The sequence below is a fragment of the Mustela nivalis genome (assembly GCF_964662115.1).
Source record: "Mustela nivalis genome assembly, chromosome: 18".
NCBI lineage: Eukaryota > Metazoa > Chordata > Mammalia > Carnivora > Mustelidae > Mustela > Mustela nivalis.
This window is the reverse complement of record NC_139037.1, coordinates 18,350,620-18,371,667: the sequence shown is the minus strand read 5'-3', so window position 1 is coordinate 18,371,667 and position 21,048 is coordinate 18,350,620. Positions and strand designations below refer to the sequence as shown.

The following is a 21,048-nucleotide window of genomic DNA, read 5'->3' as shown; positions in this document are numbered from 1 at the left end:
ACAGAAAAAAAAAGAAAAGCTATAATTTTGCTTTTAGAGTCTTCAGGCCACAAGGCTTCTGGCCTAGTCTGTAGGCCCTGTGCATAACATACAGCAACAAAGTCACATACAGTACCTAGGACTCTACTTGTTGGAACAGCATTGGACATCTGTTGTCTCAACCAATACTCACAGGATCCCCATGAGGTAGGCCGGGCAGGGACAATCCCTTCATCACCTTGTAGAGCAAAGACATTGTACCTTTGAGAGAGGAAGTGAGATCTGGTCAAGGCCACTTGAATGAGTTATGGCTGTTTAAGCTGCTCCTCCCCTCCTCCCCCAGCTATTCATCATGGCCCTCCTACCACCCACACCCTCTCCCTGCTCCCCCTCCCTTATAAACAGTGACATCTAGGAGCCACTAATGCCAGTGAGACCAAAGAGTAAACCTCTGGGCGGTGAAACCAATTCATTTTTAAAGACAGCCCATAACTGAGACAGGAGGCACCTGAATGGGGTTATCAGCTTTCCCAGATTGACCTGAATGGGCTGCTGGGGTAACGAGGGCTTTACCTGAAATGGGCAACACTGGGCAGAGCGCACTGGCTCCTCTCACCTGCCCAGCACTCCAGAACCCGGAGAAAATTGCTGAAGACAGAGTGCAGGAAGCAAAGAATTAGATAAACTTGGATTTGGTTGTTAAAGAGGTAATCGCTTCCTCCGGAAGGTACAAAGGAATAAGCAATGGTGTCCCTCCCACCCCCATTCCGCACCTTCCCCCACCCTTCCAGTCTCCCAGTCTCCTTCCAGGAGGCAAACACTCTCCCAAGCTTAAGTCCTTCCAGGGAAAGTCTTGCATATATGCAAATGACAATCAAATTTAAAATCCACTTCCTCCCCCTCTCCATGCTTTTAAACATGTTGAATGAGGGACTGGGCAGCACTGGACTTTTTATCTTTGCTCTGTCACTTGCTATGTTCCCTAACTCAATTTCTTGAAGGCTTACTTTACTCATTTGAAAAAAAAAAGGGGGCAAAAATCCATCTAGGGTTGCTGTGCAGATGAAATTGGTTGCAAAATTATATGCATAATTCCAACTTTTTAATTAAATACTACAAATAAATACGGACTAGGCCTGGGTCACTCTGAAGGAAGAAGTAGTTCTGTGAAGGAGATACATTTGGGCCCCCTCTCCAGACCTGAGAGTGTTGCAACTCCCTCCAGAAGGGACTGAGCAAGCTTTTGTCTTCTTGGTCTGGGGATGAGAGTTCTGGCTTAGCCCTGGGGCCTGTCACATGCTGATTCCAAGGGCCCCATAGTGCCGAATCTCTATCAGGAGCCTCCTGCCCCCACCTGCCGGTCCTATTTCAAGTAAGGACGCCTTCCAGCTCCTGGGTCAGAGAAGAGATCTAGGCAGGGCTGTGATGTCACTGACTGACCTTGACCCAGACAACCAGTTGTCAATTAATCTCCGCAACTCTAACTTGTGGAACTGAGGTTTGAGGCCAAGAAGAGGGAAACTGAGATAACCACAGAGTTGTGCCGTGGGGGGGGGGGGGGTGGGGAGGTGGGGGGGGGAAGGTCCAGGCAGACAAGATGGCAGATTCCTTCACAAGGTCAGTGAAGAGCAGGGCTTGAAAAAGTCTCCTCTGGTCAAGGTCAAATGGCCCTCTACCTCCTGTTGGGTACAGATCCCTGAGTGGGATCTTCTGTCTGTCCTTACATCAACCCCCCCATTTGTCTTCCCAAAACTGCCTGCTGAGGCCTACTCAGAGATGAGGCCTATCCTTGGCACAAGGCCACATCCTAACATGAATCAGATTGGGTGGCCTGAAGCCAGTGGGTGGAAGACAGAGGACTCACCAGCAAGGAGGGCACGGCAAGGACCAAGACTTATTGGTGGGAAAATGTTGGGCAAAGGCAGGCAGGGAGGTTGAGTACAGGGTGGAGGGCCTGAGTTCCCAGAAGGTGTGCCGAAGGTCATGAAGAGAAAAGGAGAGGAAGGACAAACAGCAAGCTGGAGAGGGATGGGCAGATAGTCCTGGAGGGAAGGAGGAAGCAGTGGAGAGAAGAAGAGGGTGAGAGGCAGGGTCTCAGACTCGGTTCTTGGCTCTTGACCACCTGTCCTCAATGCCCACTGGATGCTACTTCCTCCCTATTCCCCCTTTGGGGCCAGAGGTTTGGATTGCCAGTCCTGTCCCCTCTCCTAGACCCATAACCATGGGACCCCTGCCCCCAGCACCAAAGAGAAGTGGTAAAGAGCACAATGTCTAGAGTGAGACCATCTGGGCATGAATCCTTTGCACACTGCCCAGATCGTGTACCTCTAGAGGCTTCAGCCCTGTCTCTGTGAAAGTGGGGTAGCTAAGGGAGTTAGATGACCCAAAGGTTGGTCCAGCACCTGCCATATAGTGTCTAGCTCCAGTCCTGGACACTTGATGGTCAATGCACTTTGCAGTTTTGAGGGGACTCTCCAATCCCGCAGGACTCAGAACCCAGAGTCCAGGTTCCCTGGTAATGGGTAATGGGATTTGCGGCTCATGGGATGGGATGCGATGTGGGGAACCCAGGGCGGTTCACGGCGCAGTACAGTGGAGCCTGCACGCGTGAATAGGGGGGAGAGTCGTCCAGCCAGGGTGGGGGAGGGAAGGTGGGGAGTAGGAAGAGGTCTTTAGGTCCCTTGACTCTCCACCTGGACTCAACTCTGGGGTTCAACTGGTCTGCGGGTGGGCGGGGGCGGGGCACCGCCGGCCTCTTCAGCCCTGCCAGGGGGTTGGGGGGCGGGTCCCCCGGGAACTGCTCCTCCCGCGCGCCGCAGCTTTAAGAGGCAGCTCGGAGGTAGCGAGCGGGGCCGGAGCCGCAGCCAGAGCCAGCGGAACTGAGCCGAGCAGGCAGGTGCACGGCTGCGGGGACAGCAGCGGCATGACCGGCCACCACGGCTGGGGCTACGGCCAGAACGACGGTAGGTATAGACCCCGCCAGCCCCGACCCTCTGGATCCAACCCCCTACCCTCGAGCCCAGTCGGATTTCCCGGATCCGCAAGCCTCCACCCTCAGGACCGGACCGGGACACCCCTCTGGTCCAGCCCCCAGAACCCAGGCCACCTGCCTGACGCGAGCCCTGGCTCCCCTGCTCCCCTGCTCCTCGCTCAAAGTCCGCGCTGCGACCCCGCCGGCCCCGCCGCCAGCGAGCCACCCCGCGGGTGAGCGTGAGTCTTGCCGCCTCCTCCGCGCAGCCCGACTGCCGTGCTCGTCCGGACCTGGGCCCCGACACTCACTCACCCGCGGCAGGCACAGGGGGCGAAGGTTGCCCTGGGCAGCGGGGGGCGGTCGGGGCCGAGCGCTGTGCGCGGGTGTCTATGCGGGGAGCGCGCACGGCGTGTGTGCGGGGGACCTCCCGGGAGCCAGGCTCCGCTGGACAAGGGCGCGGTGTCCCCGGGAGAGTTTCCCCGCGGAAGTGTCCGAGCTTTCGCATCGGCAGGTATGTGAGGAAGGGGGAACTGGGGGTGCACGAGTGTGTCTGGGTGTCTACATCAAGGAGGGTGTCTGAGCACGTCCTGGTGTGAAGCGTGGGAGTGCGTGGCCCACATCAGCCTCCTGTCTGGGTGAATAGCTCCCAGATCCTGCCTCAGTTTCCTTAGGATGCAGAGGAAGGGAGAAGGAGGCAGGGGTGAGAGGCAGATGACTTAAATGTGCTCTGGGGCAGGTCAGTTACCTTTTGAGCTATTTTTTACCAAGTTGGGGTGGGGGTGTGGGGTAACGGCTCCCCGCTTTCTGTCAGATGAACAATGAAGACCCAAGATCCACGCTGCCAGAAGGAAGCCCCAGATAGGGCAGGTGGATGTGGGGAGACAGGGAAGTGCTGGTGAGAGAACACTCCTCATCTCCGGGAGTTACTATTTGAGGGAGGGTGGGGGTCCTGGGCTAATCTTTGGGTTAGGAAGTGGCAGTGGGCCAGAGGAAGCTAGGGAGGTGCTGTGATGTGTCTGGCTCCCTCTGGAACACAGGGACACAGGAGCATACTCTGGAGGGGAGACCCCCAGATCTGGGTGTGAAAAAGCTAGAGACAGTCCCAAAAAGGCAACAGAGACCAGCAGAGTTGGAGAGAGACGGAGAAGGGGCAGGTTGACAGTACCCGTAGAAGATCATCTTCCTTCCAGTACCGGCTCCAAACTAGCTTCTGGGTGCTTCCTCCAGAATTGGAGTCCCCTGACTGTTGGTCCTGCCTACCAGCTCTGAGCATACAGTATCCTATATGGCTTGCCCCACCGGCCTGCCTGCTCAGGCCACTGCCCCTCACCCAGCCGGACCTGGGCCATTCAGTCTAGGGGCAATGAGGGAGGGAAGGACAGAGGATAGAGGTGCGGGCATGCGGCATGCTCGCAGGACTTCAAAAATAACCCAGTGGGTCTGGGCCACGATTCTGAGTCATCCATTGGGGACACAGCTCTGTCGGCACCTGCTGCTGTTTTCTGAGGAAAACTTAAGAAGCCAAAAACGGGGAGAAGCACCAGCCGGCAATAGCTCTAAAAATAGGTTGCATCTCAGGATGTTCCCCAGGGAGATGCCGAGCCTCTCGGCTGCAGATGGAGCCTCTGGGAGGCAGGTGGTGGGCGCTCGTGGGTGTGCACGCAGGTGTGTGTGTGTGTGTGTGTACGTGCTTGCACGAGTGTGTGTTTTGCTGTAGTCTTTTATTGCAGAGCTGGGTTTGCAACAGGGATGTTCATGTGTGATGGTGCATATGTGTGTGTCAGGTGTAGTTGGCAGGACTGTGGGTGTGTATGTACACATGTATGTTGCTGGGTCCAGCCACTCTGGGCCTGACGAACCCAGGTCACTGTGCACATATGTGTGCACACGTGAAAATCTCTATAGATCTGTAGGCACACACGAGGGGAGGGCAACTGGGACTGCCCAGGCGCAAGCTGTATGTTTATACCCGTACCCAAGTTTGTGTGTGTGTGTGTGTGTGTGTGTGTGTGTGTGCACGTGCACACGCACGCGTGCATGAATGGCCTTCGTTTCTTTCACCTATGAAATGGGGATCATGCTAGTCTCTGTTGCACAATGTGGTCGTGAGGGGCAAGCACATGTCACAGAGCCAAAGCTAGGTTGACTTTAGCTCTTGTTACTATAATCACAAACACCAACACGAACATGCTCAAGGTGTGGGAAGAGGCCAGATACCTGGGAGGACCAGGTCAGGGACTTCAGAGGCCTGGGGCCCTCTGGGAGCATGTATTGGGAGTTGGGGAGGAGTCGCTGCCTGGAACCACACCCCCTCAGGCTTGTGGCTATCTCATGCTCCCTTGCATGAAATACGTCTCTGGGCCTCCTCTCACCTCTGGGGCAGAGTTTTAGTGAGGCCATTTTGCAGAAAGGAAATGGAGACAGAGAGGGAAATGGCAGAGGTGGGACTGGAGCTCCAAAGCAGGGGCTGACATCTGAAGGGGTGTGGGGAGACTGTCCCCCACAGGCATCCTCCACCTGCAAACTCAGAGATCCAAGCCAGCCCGAGCCCTTGCCCTCTCCCCACCTGCAGGCCCCTCACAGTGGCACAAGCTGTATCCCATTGCCCAGGGAGACCGCCAGTCACCAATCAATATTGTGTCCAGCCAGGCTGTGTACTCGCCCAGCCTGAAACCACTGGAGCTTTCCTATGAGGCCTGCATATCCCTCAGCATCGCCAACAATGGCCACTCTGTCCAGGTGGACTTCAATGACAGCGATGACAGAACTGGTAAGTGGCCCTTGCCAGAGGCTGGCCCCCGCCTCCCACTGGGGTCCTCACCCTGCGCGGCAGGCTCAGGAAGGGCGAGATGCTGTGGTGGGGAGGGGAGGCTCCACCTCTCATTAGCTGTGAAGCCTTGGGCTGAGCCTTAATCTCCTTATGCATACAATGGGAGCAGTATGACCCTCCTTTTTTTTTTTTTTTAAGATTTATTTATTTATTTGACAGAGATCACAAGTAGGCAGAGAGGCAGGCAGAGAGAGAGGAAGGGAAGCAGGCTCCCCGCTGAGCAGAGAGCCCGATGCGGGGCTCGATCCCAGGATCCTGGGATCATGACCTGAGCCAAAGGCAGAGGCCTTAACCCACTGAGTCACCCAGGTGCCCCAGTAAGACCCTTTTTTCCTCTCTGGGTCACAGAGAGGAAAAATAAAAAACGGAAGTGATGTTTGTAGTGCTGGCATACAGCAGATGCTCAAGAAATGCGAATTCCCTTCCTCTCTTCCATTTACAGCTTTAGGTTAGGTTTGTTTTCAGTCCAGGCCCTCTCAGTGACCTGCTGTGCGGCCCAAGGCCAAACCCTCCTCCCTGTGTGATCTGGCCAAGCCCAGAGAGAGAAGGAAGCTGGAGTGTTTTGTGTGCCAAGTCCCTTGCTAAGGTCTTAGGCAACTCTTTTATTCCTCTCAAGAACCCACCTCTAAGATGGGCAAGCAGAGACCCAATGAGCAGGGGCATGCCAAAATCAGCCTGGTCCAACTCCAAAAGTCTTGTCTCCAGTCCACCCACAGCCTCAAGATTCCAATCAGCTTGGGCCAGAGAGAGGCCCTCAGAACTTATGATATCTGTTTATCCTTGGTTGAGAGTTCAGGTTCTTTCATAATAAATTCCTAGGCAGAAGCCTCAGAAATGCTCCTCAGTGAAGAGATTTTATCCTTATGAACAGGCCTATGAGGGGTGGAGTGAATCAAGGAGGGAAGCTGCTAGAGTTTCTTGCTTAAGGAAGTAATTGGTACTCTGGCCCTATCCACCTTTCCCCCCACCCACAATGAAAGCACACAAGGGAACTTAAGTTTCAAGAAGAAAATCAAAAAGCAGAGAAGAGGAGGGAAGCCAGAGAAGAGTGATCTTAGTTGCTTAGCACTGAGTTCCCTGGTAGGCTAGGAAAAGAGGGAAAGAGGACCAGTTATAGCTCTTGTTGCAGAAGGGAAGAAATCCAGCAGACCCTCAGAAGAGAGACACTTCCTGGTACTGAGTTTTTTTTTTTTTTTTTTTTTAAAGATTTATTTATTTGACAGAGAGAAATCACAAGTAGACAGAGAGGCAGCCAGAGAGAGAGAGAGAGGGAAGCAAGCTCCCTGCTGAGCAGAGAGCTCGATGCGGGACCCGATCCCAGGACCCTGAGATCATGACCTGAGCCGAAGGCAGCGGCTTAATCCACTGAGCCACCCAGGTGCCCCTGGTACTGAGTTTTTAATAAAGCCTCTCACCCAGAGCTTGGGAGAGAGACATGGGGCTCTTGATGACCCTAAATGACAGTTTTTAAAGGAGCAGTTTTCATATGACTATACCTTCTAACAGCCTTCAGAGGGCACTGAAGATTCAATTCAAACATCAATAGCTTAGTGAAGGCTGTTGTTGGGAGGCAGGGAGGGAGTACAAGGGGGCATTGCTTCTGGATCAGTGATCCAGTGGCTTACTTTGAGGCCTGGCTCCCCTCTCCTACTAGGATACCCAGGCTCGAAGGAGCAGGGAGTCAGCAGAAGGAGAGTGGGCTTTGGGAGTGAGACTGCTGGGGTTCTGCCACTCACCGGCTGTTTGACTTTGGGCATGACATCTGCTTTTCCGAGCCTCAGCCATACATCTGTCCAACAGGGGTAATAATATGTTCCTCTCAAGGACACTATGGGGGTTGATGGCAACAGAGTGCAGAATACATGGTGAGGGCACAGTGAGTGACAATTTGTTCAATAGTCAGGACATTGGGAGAGGCTTAGAGGTGCTATGCTCAAGGGCTTAGGTGGGGAGTTTACTCCCTGATAGACCACACTGTAGCATCCCAGGTGGGGCATGCTCGGAGGCGTGGGCCCTCACGGGTCCTATCAGGGAGCTCAGCCTGCAGGCCCTACCGCTCCTGCCTCCCCAGGATGGGACAGCTTGATTGGGCCCCTGCCATGGCCACCTTTCAGGCTCTCTTTGTTAACCCTCCAGCAATGCTATGGACAGACCCTGCTTCTCAGATAAGGCCTGGTAGCAAGGGTGTGCCTTTGGACTGTTCTGTCATCCTCCTCCTCACAGGCCCCACAAAGGGGCAAGGCCCTGCCCTGGCCACCCATCCTCGAGGGGCCTTAGGGTGGAACTCGGAGCCGAGGGCTGTCACCTGATCCCAGGGCTCCCTCTATGGCCAGATCCCTTTCACCTGGAAATTCAATCAGTCTCAGGAGGCCTTGTGTTTGGCCCCAGCTCACCAGGTATCAGGGTGAGAAAGTCACCAAACCAGCACAAGTAGGGACCTACTAAGAGGCCATGGGAGATGGCCTGGGTCTGGTCATCAGAGTGTGGACCCTTAGGAGCTGCACTCTGGACAATACCAGGTCCTGAGAAGGCTCTGGGTTCTAGGGAGACAGTGTGATCTGGCAAGTAGGGGCTTGGGCTCTGGACTTACAAGGGAGATAAAGGCTTATATCTTAGCTCAGTGCCTTGCTGCATGACCTGGGCCAAATGTCTTGCCCTTTCTGTGCCATTTTTCTCCATTATGAGACAGCGATAACAACAGGTTCTGTCCCTCATGACTTCTAAAAGGCTTCCAGAAGGACTGAACAAAAGAATGCTTCCAATCTAGCCCTTGGTCAGGGATCCTGACATGAGAGTCCTCTTATTAGTGGTAATGGGGACCTGGGAGACAAGGTCCCAGCTTCCATACAGAAGCGGGAGGGAAAGGGGAGGATGGCCAAGTGGACTGGCGTATTCTATCACTACCTTTGCCACCTTCAGGCAACCACCATGGTCCTGCTAAGGGCCTAGGGGACTAGGTGAGCATGGCCCCAAGCGTAGTTAGCCCAACAAATTTTCCAAATGAAAACTTTCTCTGTGTCCTGGACACTGGACTGGTCCTGGCACCACCACCTGCTGGGCCACATGGGCTCTCTCACATCAATGACTCCACACCCCACTTCTTCCTGCAGTGGTGACTGGGGGGCCCTTGGATGGGCCATACCGGCTCAAGCAGTTCCATTTCCACTGGGGCAAGAAGCACAGTGTGGGCTCAGAACACACGGTAGATGGCAAGTCATTCCCCAGCGAGGTAAGAGCCCTCTACCTGAATCCCTTTACTGTTCGGGGAAGGACAGGAGAGTCAGGGACCTGATGGGTGCCTGTGTGGGGTTCTGGAGAGGGTGAGGAGGAGCACCCAGGGGTTTCCGGAGAGACACCTTCCACCTGAACTCTGCCCACTGATAGCCTGCTCTGTGGGTCCAGAAGGAGTTTTCTGAAGAAAAGTCCAGTCCCACCACATGCTTGCTAACAACCCTTTAAGGACCAGCCTGGCATTTAAGGCCACACACGTAGTGGCTTTGCCTGACCTCATCTTTTCCTGACCTCTCCCCATATTGACCGGCATGTGATGAATGTCCTGTCCACACCCAGCTCCTGCAAACCACCAACCTTTTGCCTATGCTATTCTCTCTACCTGGGGTAGTTTTCCCGAGGGTTTTATCTGATAAACCCCCTACTCATTCTTTGGACCCAACTGCAGGCATTGCCTCCTCCAAGATGTGTTATATGGAGGGCCATTATCTATTTCACAGTTCACTAAGGGCAGGGCCCCAGCCAGATTCCTCTTTGGTCACCGGGGGCTCAGGAAAAGGTGGGGCTCAGAGCAGTGTGGATGCTAACTGTGACCACTGGGGGCTCCCCTGGGGTTCTTCTGGGTCCTCCCAGAGGCCTGGGAGGTTTAACAGCCTTACCCCACTTGCAGAGGGGCCAGGAGTCCAGTGGGAGTGAGGGAAGCCCGGCTCTGAGCTTCCAGGGCCCCTCGGAGGCGCTAAGCACTGGCCTTGCCCCCGCAGCTGCACCTTGTTCACTGGAACGCCAAGAAATACAGCACCTTTGGGGAGGCAGCCTCAGCACCTGATGGCCTGGCTGTGGTCGGTGTCTTCTTGGAGGTAAGGGGTGGTTATTGGGGGCAAGACGGGCATGGGAAGCCTGGCGCTGGGCCTCATTCCAAACGTGGTGGGTGTTGGGCTCACACTACCCTTTCCCTGACAGACAGGGAACGAGCACCCCAGCATGAATCGGCTGACAGATGCGCTGTACATGGTTCGGTTTAAGGTGAGCCGGGGGGTCTGTAGCCCTGACCCGAGCAGCCTGGTGGGAGGGAGGAAGAGGGCGGAGCAGAGAGTGGGCCCATCCACTGCTCTAATCTGACAGCAAACCCCCGCTGAGCTGAAGGTTACAGGTTAGCAGCTGCAGGGCCCTGCGAATGACTCCTCCTCACCAGAGTCAGTGGCCTCACGGAGTGCCCAGCATACCACCCGGTTGGGTGTAGGATTGGTCAAAGGCCATCTTACAGGAAGCTAAGGGCAGCTGAAGGACAAAGCAGAGACAGAACACAGAGACTAGAGAGCTTAAGGAACCACAGCTTTTACATACTGGCCAACAGGTGGACTGGGCCTGGGCCGGGCCGGGAGATGGCCTCTGGTGTCACAGGCCTAGGCCCACATTTGCATCAGTGGGCCAAGGAGAAGCCTAAATCCTACCGACAGGAAAGAGTGGGGAGGATGCTGGTCTAGTCCGAGTGGCAGGTCTACGCTGATTCCTGCCCTGCCCCAGGGAACGAAGGCCCAGTTCAGCTGCTTCAACCCCAAGTGCCTCCTGCCTGCCAGCCGGCACTACTGGACCTACCCGGGCTCCCTGACAACCCCCCCACTGAGTGAGAGTGTCACCTGGATCGTGCTGCGGGAACCTATCAGCATCTCCGAGAGGCAGGTGAGTTTTCCCAGAGAACCAGGTGAGATGGGATGATATGGCATTCAGGGCCCATCCCGGGGAGTGCAACTCTCCCAACCAACAAGCTATAGCTTATGGTCCCACCGTCAAGGCTGCCACCTTTTACTAATAGACATTTAGATTCTTAAAAAAAAAAAAAAAAAAAAAAAAAAAGTATGCTCAATGCCCAATGTGGGGTTTGAACTCATGACCCTGAGATCAAGATTTGGTTGCTTTCTGGATGAGTCAGCAAGGTGCTGCCCAGAACCTCCCTACAACCTCCTTTTTCTTTCGTGCTTTCTTTTTGTTTGTTTGTTTTTGTTTTCATATTTAGATACTTTGGGAGTTCACTTGATTGTAAGTCATTAGGACCTCAGCACAGGCTGAGAGGCGAGGTCCCTGGATCCTAGGACCACCCCTACCAACTGTGTTAGAATCTGAATCCTGCAGGTGTGGATAAGTCTTAGCTAGACGGAATTGGAACTGGAGCTAGGTGGGGCAGCGTCCAGGTTCAGGGGGCCTTTAGTAGGTAAATATTTGAGGTCGGGATCCCAAAGAAAGAACGAGTGGGGAGGAGTGGGGACAAGACCTAGGAGCAAAAGGAGGGAGAGGTGGAGCTGATTGGCCAGATGATATGTCTGGGATCAGAGAGGACCACAGCACCCCCGTTCTGCCCTGAGTATCTCTTCCATCTTCTCAAGATGGAGAAGTTCCGGAGCCTGCTTTTCACCTCAGAGGACGATGAGAGGATCCACATGGTGAACAACTTCCGGCCGCCACAGCCACTGAAGGGCCGCGTGGTGAAGGCCTCTTTCCGGGCCTGAGCTGCCCGCCTGCCCAGGCGGCCACTAGAGCACCATTTTCCCAAGGGCTTCCACGTCAGCAGACACCAAACCATCCGAGGCTCCCTGCCTGGGGGGGGGGGGTTTGCTGTGGACCCCCCACTTCAGCTGGCTTGCTCCTTGGCCACCCTGGAGGATTCTTGATGGGACCCTCAAGTCAGGGGACACCCTTCAGCTGGGGACAGGAAGGACAGGAGCTGAGCATGGTCCAAGCCTGAGGCTGCCTCTGCTCTCCAAGACCCAAAGGCCCCTGGGAATCTCTCCCATCTTCCCCACTGGCAGTGCCAGCAACCCCACCCCGAGCTCACACTGTGATGGACGAGACCGAGCTCTCTGGGGCAGGCAGCTGGCATTGCCAGAAAGACTCAAGCAATAATTAGAGGTGGGCAGGGCTGCCCTCTCGGTGTTACCTCTTCTGCAGGCCTCCGCCATGCACGCACCTCACTGCCGGGCCATTAAAATCAGCACCCAGCCTGCTGGAGATGACATGGCCTTTTCCCTCCAGCCACCTGCTGCCATGGGCAGACACTGGCTACAGCTTCTGTAGTATCTTCCCTCAGCCCTACCTGGCCACCAAAGCCACCTACATGACAATCCATCCATGCAATTATTAATAAACTCATCTATTCATGCCACAAATACCCACTGAGTGTCTGGGCTGTATCAAAGACTGTTCTAGGCATTGGGGGAACTGACAGTGGTAAGTCAAGCGGACTATGTGGGGAGGGACATGGGTATTGAGTGGGTGAGAGTTATATAGAGGGCAGGGCAGGGGCCATGGAAACAGAGGAGAGGGGGAAGGCCTACCTCATCTAAATTAAACTCCAGTCAGTATTCCAAAGCAGAGAGAAGAGACCAGCAAGTTTGAAGCCAAGGGGAAGCAGGTGTGCAAGCCTAAAGGTGAGAGAGAGCCCAGAGTGTGGAGCTGAAAAGGACCAGGGGTGTTGGGGCCCTGGGGGGAGAGGCTGGGACTCTCCCAAGACGAATGGGAAGTCACAAAGAGTCTGGGGTAGAGGCAGATGTAGAACCGGGGCAGATCCCTGGGGGCTGTGAAGGAGCACGCAGGAGTGGCAGCAGGGAGGAGGTGGTGGCCAGTGGCCAGGAAAAAGGGGACAGGATGGTAGAGGTGAGGAGCAGTGGGCTAGATGAGAGAAGTTTAGAAGGTGGAGCCCAAGGACAGGGTTTGGCTACAGGGAAGGAAAGGGGACCCAAGGGTAGGGCCTCCACCTGGACTGGGGAGCCTGGGCAGGAGCTGACCAAGGTGAACGCAGCATTCAGGGCCCTGGAGGAGAGTGCTAGGAATTAGTGGAATGTTGGGGTCTTAGCCAGGAGAAAGATAGAGGTTTGGGCTGCTCTGGCATATCTTAATTCAAGGTGATCGGTCTAGAGGCTGCCCCAGAGGGGTACCCATGAAAGAGGGGGCCGAGGATGACCGGAGGAGGAACAGGAGGGAACCCTGAGCAGGAGCCGCTGAGAGGTGGGAGAAAAGTCACAGAATGGGATCCAAAACACCAGGGGAAAGGGACCCACTGGGGGCTGCTGAGGAGTCTGAACAGGGCTGGGGCCAGCATGAGGCCTGGCCCTGCATTTATAGGAGCCTGCGAGTGGGCACCTCCTTAAGTTTGCACCCTAAGTGCCTCCTTGCCTTGCCCTAGTCCAGTTACATCTGGAGGGTTCCCTAAGGAAAGCCCCAGTTGTTATGCCAGATGATGTGTCTGGGAGGTGTTTGTAACCCAGACAGACGGGCAGGGGGTTGAGGACTGAGGGGAGGTGACAGTCGGGACAGCAACTGTGAAGCAGAGAGATACACTGCTGAGGGGGCGCTGGGTCAAGGCCTTTGGAGAGCTGGGTGGGGGCCTGTCTGAACACCCGTGGGAGGGAGGCTGAGCTGCAGAGATGGGAGGGGCTGCCGGCATGTCTGTCTGCTCACTCCACCACAGCTCCTGTCACTGTCACTATTACCAGAAGGGCACTCCTGCGTTACGGGGTACTTCTGAACTTTGGGTGAAGCCACAGGAAAAGGGAAGAATTGGGTCTGAGATGTTTAGCTTCGAGCCAGGGGTGTGGGGAAGGGAAAGCCTTGTTCTGGTGGGCCCTCTCACTCCCATGCTTAGGAAGAACCTGTCTCCAGAGGCTGGGGCTGAGGCTGGGGGACAGAAGGGACAGGGCCCCTCAATGAGAGGCCAGGCACCCCTGGCCTGATATAAGAGCCATTCTCTTCCTCTGTATTGCCAGAGACCGTCTGAGGATGGCATTTGCTTAGCTTGAACACAGGCAGCAGCAGAGAAGTAATGTTAGGAAAGCTGCCTCCAAAGTCAGGCCAAGGGCCCTGGGCAGGTGCCTGACTCCCAAGGATCCAAGAACTATCTTCACCCCCATTTTACAGATGAGGATGAGGCTGAGGGAAGGTAAGTAGGCAAGCAGCAGAGTGGGGTTTGAACCTGGATCTGTCCTATAACTCTCCAGCTCTATACCCCAGCCACTGGGCCCAAGGGAGGGAGTGGTGGGCATGGTGGTGGCCATATGGAGTTGGAACAACAGGCCGACGCTGCTGGCCATGCCAGGGACCTTGGCCAGCTCCTCCCAGGGATGGTGGCAGGACAGGCTTGGCACCACAGAGGACTTGAGAAATGGGAGCTGGTTTAAGAGTAATTATCCCGAGGCAGCCAAGAATCCTCACCCATTAAATCCTTCCCCTTAACTCATTTTTTTAATATAAAACTATTTTAAAATCAAAAGTAGCCTCTTTATAATCGCAGCCCAAGATCTGACCCTTTTACCTCCAAATGGGATGTCCCAGCAGGATCCCAAATGCCTCCAGCAAACCTAGCCTCAAGGGACCCAGGACCGTGTCCTCAATCCTTAGCCAGGGCAAGACTGCCTCCTGGAGCTGGCGCAGGGCACATGTGGAGCATTGAAGACGAGATCGGCTCTGCTTGCTCCCAAGATCCCAGAGAGCCCTCCCGGGCAGCCAGGGTGGCCCTCGAAAAGATCTGGGTTGGTGGACCAGGCCAGTGGCCACAGCTTGCTGAATCTGCAGTCTGGGGACACTGTCTTCCCTCCAAACCTGGAAAAGCCAGGCCCTGGGTCTCAGAGCAGCTCTTCTCTGGGCCTCAGGGAGATAGGGCTGTAAAGACCTGGCCCCCTGGGGTTCTGTCTACAGGGGACCTGCTCCCAACCTGAGGGGTCCCCACAGGGCTAGCCAGGGACACCCATCTGCCAAAGTGCTTGTTTACGAGGAAAGTGGCCTGTGGCCTGAGCAAAGGTTGGGGATACAGACAGAAATGGGTCTGAGGGGGCACCTGGGTGGCTCAGAGGGTTAAAGCCTCTGCCTTCAACTCAGATCATGATCCCAGGGTCCTGGGATCAAGCCCCACGTCAGGCTCTCTGCTCAGCAGGGAGCCTGCTTCTCCCTCTCTCTGCCTACTTGTGATCTCTGTCTGTCAAGTAAATAAATAAAATCTTTAAAAAAAAACAAAATGGGTCTGAGGTGATGGTTGCAAGGCATGCTGACGGCACCGCTGTCAGAGTTCATGTCTGGGAGAGCGCCCCACTGATGTCCAAGCTGAGAGGTCCTGGAGCAGGACAGAGGCTTTCGCCGCAGCTGGGGCTGGCCTGAGGATGGGGTCACACGACAGCAGCTGCCCCAGCCAGGACAGCTTAGGAGTCCCCCATGTCCACGGGTCAAAACATTGACTCTGAGCTTACCTTTGAAGGAGGACTAAACTGCTGTTTGTTCATAATTCCGAGCGGAGTGGGGAATGTGATTCTGGAGACTGGAAAGTGCTGGTATTTGTCCTGCAGCCAGAGGCAGGGCCTGGGGCATGCATCCCTTTTGGAGCCTTTTCTGCTCACAAACTTGGGCAGATGCATGGGCGCCTTCATACCTGGGGCATTTTACCACATGTCACTCAAGTCCTCGGAAGCTTGTGTTCTCCTCTGTAAAACAGAAATGATATAATGTGAGTCACATATGTAATTTCAAGTTTTCTAGCAGCTCCATTTTCAAAGGTTAAAAAAAGGGGGGTACCCAGCAGTCTCAGTCGGTAGAACGTAGGACTCTTGGTCTTGGGGTTGTAAGTTCAAGCCCCATATTGGGTGTAGAGATTTAAGTAAATAAATAAACTTTAAAAAAGAAAGTGAGTAAATATTAATAAATAAACAAATAGTAAAAAAGAAGTAAGTATATTTAATTTGAATAATATATTTTATTTAACTTGTGCCCAAAGTAATTACCATTTCAACATGTCATCCATATGAAAAAAAATAATGAGATATTTCACATTGCATTTTGTGCTCGGTTTCTGAAATCCAGTGTGCACTTTACACTTACAGCAGAGCTTGATTGAGAGTAGCTACGTTTCAAGTGCCTAAGAGCACATGTGATCAGCGGCTACCACATTGGATAGCACAGCCCAAAACGGATGTATCCCTTTGCAGGACCGTCTGCTAGCAAGGTGGGCCGGTAGCCAGGCAAGGTGGTGGCAGGAATGAGCCAGATCTGCTCCAAGCCTCTGTCCTCCTCAAGGGCAGTTTCAGAACATTTGATGCCAAACTGGCTCCCTCTGTTGGGGCCTGCCACTTCCAGGAAACCTCCAACCTGGCTGGCCCTGCCCCAGGTCACTCTGCAGGACCTTTGCTGTTCCTCCAGGAGAAAAGCCAAGACCCTCAGCGAGGAACTGACCGCAAAAGACCATCAAGAGTGGGGGAAGGTAGTCGTGTCCCCGAGAAGGGTACTGGCTTGGTTGAGGAGACTTGATCAGTCTGAGAGGGCTTCCTGGAAGAGGGGTCCAAAGCCAAGGTAGTTGGCAACCCAGCAGAGGCACAGAAGCCTCAGCAGCAATGAACATTTACCAGACCGAGAGGAAGGCCTGGCTATGACCTAGCATGTATCAACAAAGAGGGGATATGTGGCTGGGGCCACAGGGCTCCCCAGACTCTGAAGGCCTCCAGTGCCAGGAAGAAGTTGACCTTCTATATCTAGGTGGCATGAGGAGCTGCTGGAGGTCTGGAGCAAGAGCTGGGGGCCTCCCAGATTAGAGGAAGAGGATGCTCTCTGAGGCTCAGAAAGCACTAGGCATCATTTGGCCTGACTCCCCCTTCCAACACAGGCTCAAGCGCAAATTCTGGCAGGTACAATTCATCAGGCTCTCCCGCCGCCCCTCCTCAGCCTGGCGGAATGGACGCACACCTGGGCCCTGGCGGTTCTTGGCTTGGCAGTCTCTGAGTCTAATCTAAATCCCTTCAGCTGCAATTCAAATATTTTTGTCTTCAGAGGGTTGGGAGGGTGAGGAGGTGGCTCTTCAGTCCCCCTGAGTTCTTCTCTTGGGACAGGCATTGCAGGAAAGGTAGAGGAACACAGGGCTAGAGGGTCATCTGGGCTCCCAGGGGTCCCTAGGTTTTCAGGAAGGAGCTCTTCCTCCTCCTCCTCCCCCTCTCTCAGCTCTTGCTGTGAGTGGCAAGTCCTTGGTTGCTCTGGGCATGGTGGCTCCAGAGGGCACACCATCCTGTCTCTCCAGCTTCCCAGGTCTCCCCAGGGAGCTGGGAAGTGGGTCCTTGCTCGGCTGCTATTGTACCCGCATGTTCAAGAGTAGAGTTTGAGGGCGCCTGGTTGGTTCAGTGGGTTAAAGCCTCTGTCCTCAGCTCAGGTCATGATCTCAGGGTCCTGGGATCGAGCCTCGCATTGGGCTCTCTGCTCAGTAGGGAGCCTGCTTCCCCCACTTTCTCTGCCTATTTGTGATCTCTGTCAAATGAATCAACAAAATCTTAAAAAAAAAAAAAAAAAGAGTAGAGTTTGGAGGGTATAACTTTTTCAGCCCGAGGAAGCCTTAGTAAGAATCAGTAAGCTGCTCAGAGACTCCCAAAGGATCCACACCAAAGGATTTCCTGTTCTGACCCCTCTCTACAGACAGAACAACTGCGGCCCAAAGAGGGAACAGAGTCTGTCGAAGTGAGCTGGGGGGAGAGCTGGGATTTATGACTCCTGGTCCAGTGCTCTTCACTCCTCAGGAGAACCTTACACAGCAGGAAGACCCGTACACAGAACAAGCGTGTGCTTGCCTGTCATGGAGCCCGGAATCTCACCACTGGAGCTTCAGTGCTCAGTTGACGTGGTCCCCTGATGAAATGCAGGTGCCCCTGGGAGGCAGTACCACCTTCTGGCGGAATGATGTTATCACCTCCCTTTCAGTCTGCCCTGTGACTTCTTCTCTGCCGTCTCAGTTCCACATCTGTACAATGTGTCAGCAGGAGGGCTGAGGGGTCTAAGGTAGGACTTGAGGGAGGAGAGAAAGCAGATTTCCCAGAAGTAGAGGCAAGCTGTGGCTGAGTTGGGGGCCAGATGACATCTCTGGATCTCAGGATGTGCGTCACCTCCTGGGCCCCCAAACTACAGGGGGCCAAGGTGCTGGGCCCAAACCAGCACTGGAACTGAAAGAGTCTCCCAAACCCCCCAGACCTATGCACATCAGTGTAACGGGATTACCTTGGCTGAATTTCCAGCCAGCCCAGCTAATGTGGGCTCAGAGCTTATTTGAAATGGTTTACAGGAAATAAATACATTTCCTGTGTTTCACATATCGAAGTCCATGAACTATGCCACATACAACAACAGCATCTGTACTTCAGAAGTCAGTGCTTGGAAATGATTTCTCTCCTAGGAGAGCAGAGCTCTAATGGTTTAATTTCAGGCAGAGGCAGGTGAGCTGAAAAGATATTTTGGGGGCAGCCAAGCTTTTGAAGCCTTGGCCCCAGTACTAAATCTAGAAGCCTGTGGTTTCTTGGGGCAGCAGAGGGGACCGAGAGGGGGGCTCTTCCCTCTTGTTACAGCTTGGGTCTACTAGGTACAGAGTTGCTCACATGGACCCTATGACCCCAGGTTGGGGGTAGGGGAGCCCTACATCAACCGGGCTACTTTAGCTGGTGCCAGTGGTGGCTCCAGCAACTCCATGGGCTCAGATCAGGGCAGCAACAGCCAGCTCTACAGTCTTGGGGGCGCCTGCTTCAATCTCAGTGCCTTCTGAGGTTAGATGTCACACTGAGGAAAGAAAATCAGGTGTCTGGCAGCAGGCAAAAGCTTGACCAATCTCAGCCAACTTTCCTAAGCCTTTACTGTAAGCTGAGACCCCCAGAGATGGATCCTTAGTGCTTGTGGCCCGTAAGACTTGGAATGTCAGGAAATGTCAGGCTTGGGATAATTCACACTGACACCCAGGAAAACTGTGGTTGCAGCCACAGGAACAGAGAGATAGGGATGGCTGATGTTTAGGGCTCTGCTAGCAGACCCAGAATCCATTACCTCAAAACCTTTTCAGTTTAGCATAATTTCAGATGTTAGAAAAGTTAAAAAAATAGTAATACACTGAATATACTGTAGACTTGTCAACAGACTCCCCATTTTATCGCATTTGCTTTCTCTCTATCCCTCTTTCTCTCCATATATGTGAATTTTCCCAGTGTACTTCCTAAAAATGAGGGCATTCCATTATGTAACCACAGAATGAGAATCAAAAGCAGGAAATTAACATTGTTGTGTTACTATGACTGCATCAACGTACCTTATTCATATTTTGCCAATTGTCCCAATGATGTCTTTTGTAACAGAAATGACAAAAACTCCCAGATCATGTCCCGGATCATGTACTCCATTTGGCTGTCCACTCCCCTTAGTGTCCTTTTCTCTGGACAGTTCCTCCATCTGTCTTTGCCTTTCATGACACTGAAACAGTCAGAGAGGACAGGCCAGTTAGTAGTAGAAAGTCCCTCAGTTGGGTTTGTCAGATGTGTCCTCAAGGAGACTCGGGTTATCCACTTTTCATAGACTGAACACATGGAACTAACATCCAGAGCAGCAAAGGTATGTTTCCAACATTCCCCCAACCCCCATGTCTTCATCAAGTTCCTACCTCCCAAAACTAATCACTATCTTAACTTCTAAGAGGATAAATTACATTTGTCTGGTTTTGAACTTCAAATGAAATCATTCATTTCAGAAACCTTCCTAGCTTCTGACTTTTTGGCTCATATTATGTTTGTGAGATTCTCGGCACCGACTTTTTTTTTCAGAGCCTACTTTTTATAATACAAATGCAATACCTCCCATGATGAGCCTTCAGTGGAAATCAAAGAAAATACAATTTATCTATATACCTGATTTGTTTAAAAATCACTTAAATGCCTCAGTTGTAATATAAAGGGCAGTCCTTTATATTACATGTTTATATATACAAATAGCATACTTTTCAATAAAAAATACATGTATCAGGAATGTAAATGCTAGCTCACAAGGATGTGATGAGATCTTTTGAGGTTTACAGCCATATACAAAGGCCTCACAGCATGGCAGCTACAAATTCATTCCAGGGAGAGGGACATGAGTATTTTGCCATCATGGTGTGATTTTCCTAGATGGTGAACAACTCCTATACTCTTCAGAACAGACATGAAAAGATTCCATCGACTCACTGAAATTGAAAAGCATGTTTATCCACTGTACAATGTTTCATAAGTCATCATATTTTAACTCATAGGGGGTGAAATTTGTCTCACAAGATTATGAGCAGAACAACCCACAAATTAGACATAATTGGTAAAATTCTGAACGACACAGAGTACAATAATTTGTTTTATATTAAAACTGTGCAAGCATTACTCTCTGTTTCTAAATAAAGTGGAACCGGGTTGTATGGAGTGAATAAGTCATGGGGATAAAACATAGAGGACAGGGAATATGGTCAGTGGTATTGTAATAGTGTAATATGATGACAAATGTTCCTACACTTGTGGTGAGCATAACCTAATATATGGATTTGTCCACTGTGCTGTACACTTGAAACCACTGTAACATTGTTTATCAACTATACTCCAACTGAAAAAAAAGAACAAGGCTGTAGGCTCCAAAGAAGATAAACCGATTCTTCTCCTGTTTGAACATCCAGGTGAGACATTCAAAGGTAGGGCAGGAATCGGACAATTCTTTGCTGTGTCAAACTGCCCTGTAGGATTTCTAGTACCACTGACAACCCTGAATGCCAGGGGTCTCCCCAACCATGTGATAGATGCCCCCGAGATACCCTAAATGCTCTCCACGGTGGTCCCATGAGTCGAGGACACAAAAGAGGAGGCCAACTGGAGGTCAAAGGACCTCAGGGAGAGGCACCTGAGTAGGTGAGAGGGTAGAGGGTTGGGCATGGCCTGAAGAAAGTGGGGGCCCAGGTGAGAGCACTAATGGGGGGTTCTAAGGTGGGACCTCTCCAAAGTCAGCTCCAGAGAGAATAGGTTGCTTTCTAAGGATGGAGGGTTGCAGACGCCGTGTGAACTTTGCTGCCTCTCACCCAGCTCTTCCCTCAGAGGATGCCACCGGACCTACACTTTCCTGGTTATCAACTACTCTGGGCCCCTCAAGGACTACACCTAAGCCACACACTGAAAGGATTATGGGGCCCTCATATTGGTAATTAAGTACAAACACAGTGCAAGATGTTACTAAAGTGGTAGGTAACTATAAAGAAGGTAAA

The 21,048-nt window shown here is 52.9% G+C and overlaps 1 protein-coding gene and 1 long non-coding RNA gene across 4 annotated transcripts; one reads left to right on the top strand and one right to left on the bottom strand.

Moving 5' to 3' along the window:
• Positions 1 to 171: 171 nt before the first annotated feature.
• Positions 172 to 3,341, bottom strand: LOC309853837. 2 transcript variants are annotated; one of them, XR_014305980.1, is made up of 4 exons: positions 3,263 to 3,341; positions 1,844 to 2,021; positions 553 to 627; positions 172 to 240 (listed from the first exon to the last, which is right to left on the bottom strand). It is a non-coding gene; the product is annotated as an uncharacterized lncRNA (long non-coding RNA). The 2 variants fall into 2 exon arrangements; XR_014305981.1 differs by lacking the exon at positions 3,263 to 3,341 and adding an exon at positions 3,090 to 3,173.
• Positions 2,756 to 11,563, top strand: CA7 (carbonic anhydrase 7). Of its 2 annotated transcripts, none has more exons than XM_082712354.1 (7): positions 2,756 to 2,942; positions 5,523 to 5,720; positions 8,891 to 9,009; positions 9,773 to 9,868; positions 9,972 to 10,034; positions 10,536 to 10,691; positions 11,393 to 11,563. In XM_082712354.1, exons 1-7 carry the CDS (start codon positions 2,903 to 2,905, stop codon positions 11,513 to 11,515), a joined length of 795 nt encoding a protein of 264 aa, XP_082568480.1. In that variant the 5' UTR covers positions 2,756 to 2,902; the 3' UTR covers positions 11,516 to 11,563. The 2 variants fall into 2 exon arrangements, with proteins under 2 accessions (XP_082568480.1, XP_082568479.1); XM_082712353.1 differs by lacking the exon at positions 2,756 to 2,942 and adding an exon at positions 3,271 to 3,461 and having other exon boundaries at positions 5,596 to 5,720.
• The last annotated feature ends 9,485 nt before the right edge of the window (positions 11,564 to 21,048 follow it).

Coding starts and splice junctions, on each gene's coding strand:
- CA7 (XM_082712353.1), top strand. CDS start 3,340: ATGCGGGGAGCGCGCACGGCGTGTGTGCGGGGGACCTCCCGGGAGCCA. Junction 3,462..5,595: donor CCGAGCTTTCGCATCGGCAG/GTATGTGAGGAA, acceptor TATTGTGTCCAG/CCAGGCTGTGTACTCGCCCA. Junction 10,035..10,535: donor TGTACATGGTTCGGTTTAAG/GTGAGCCGGGGG, acceptor GCCCTGCCCCAG/GGAACGAAGGCCCAGTTCAG.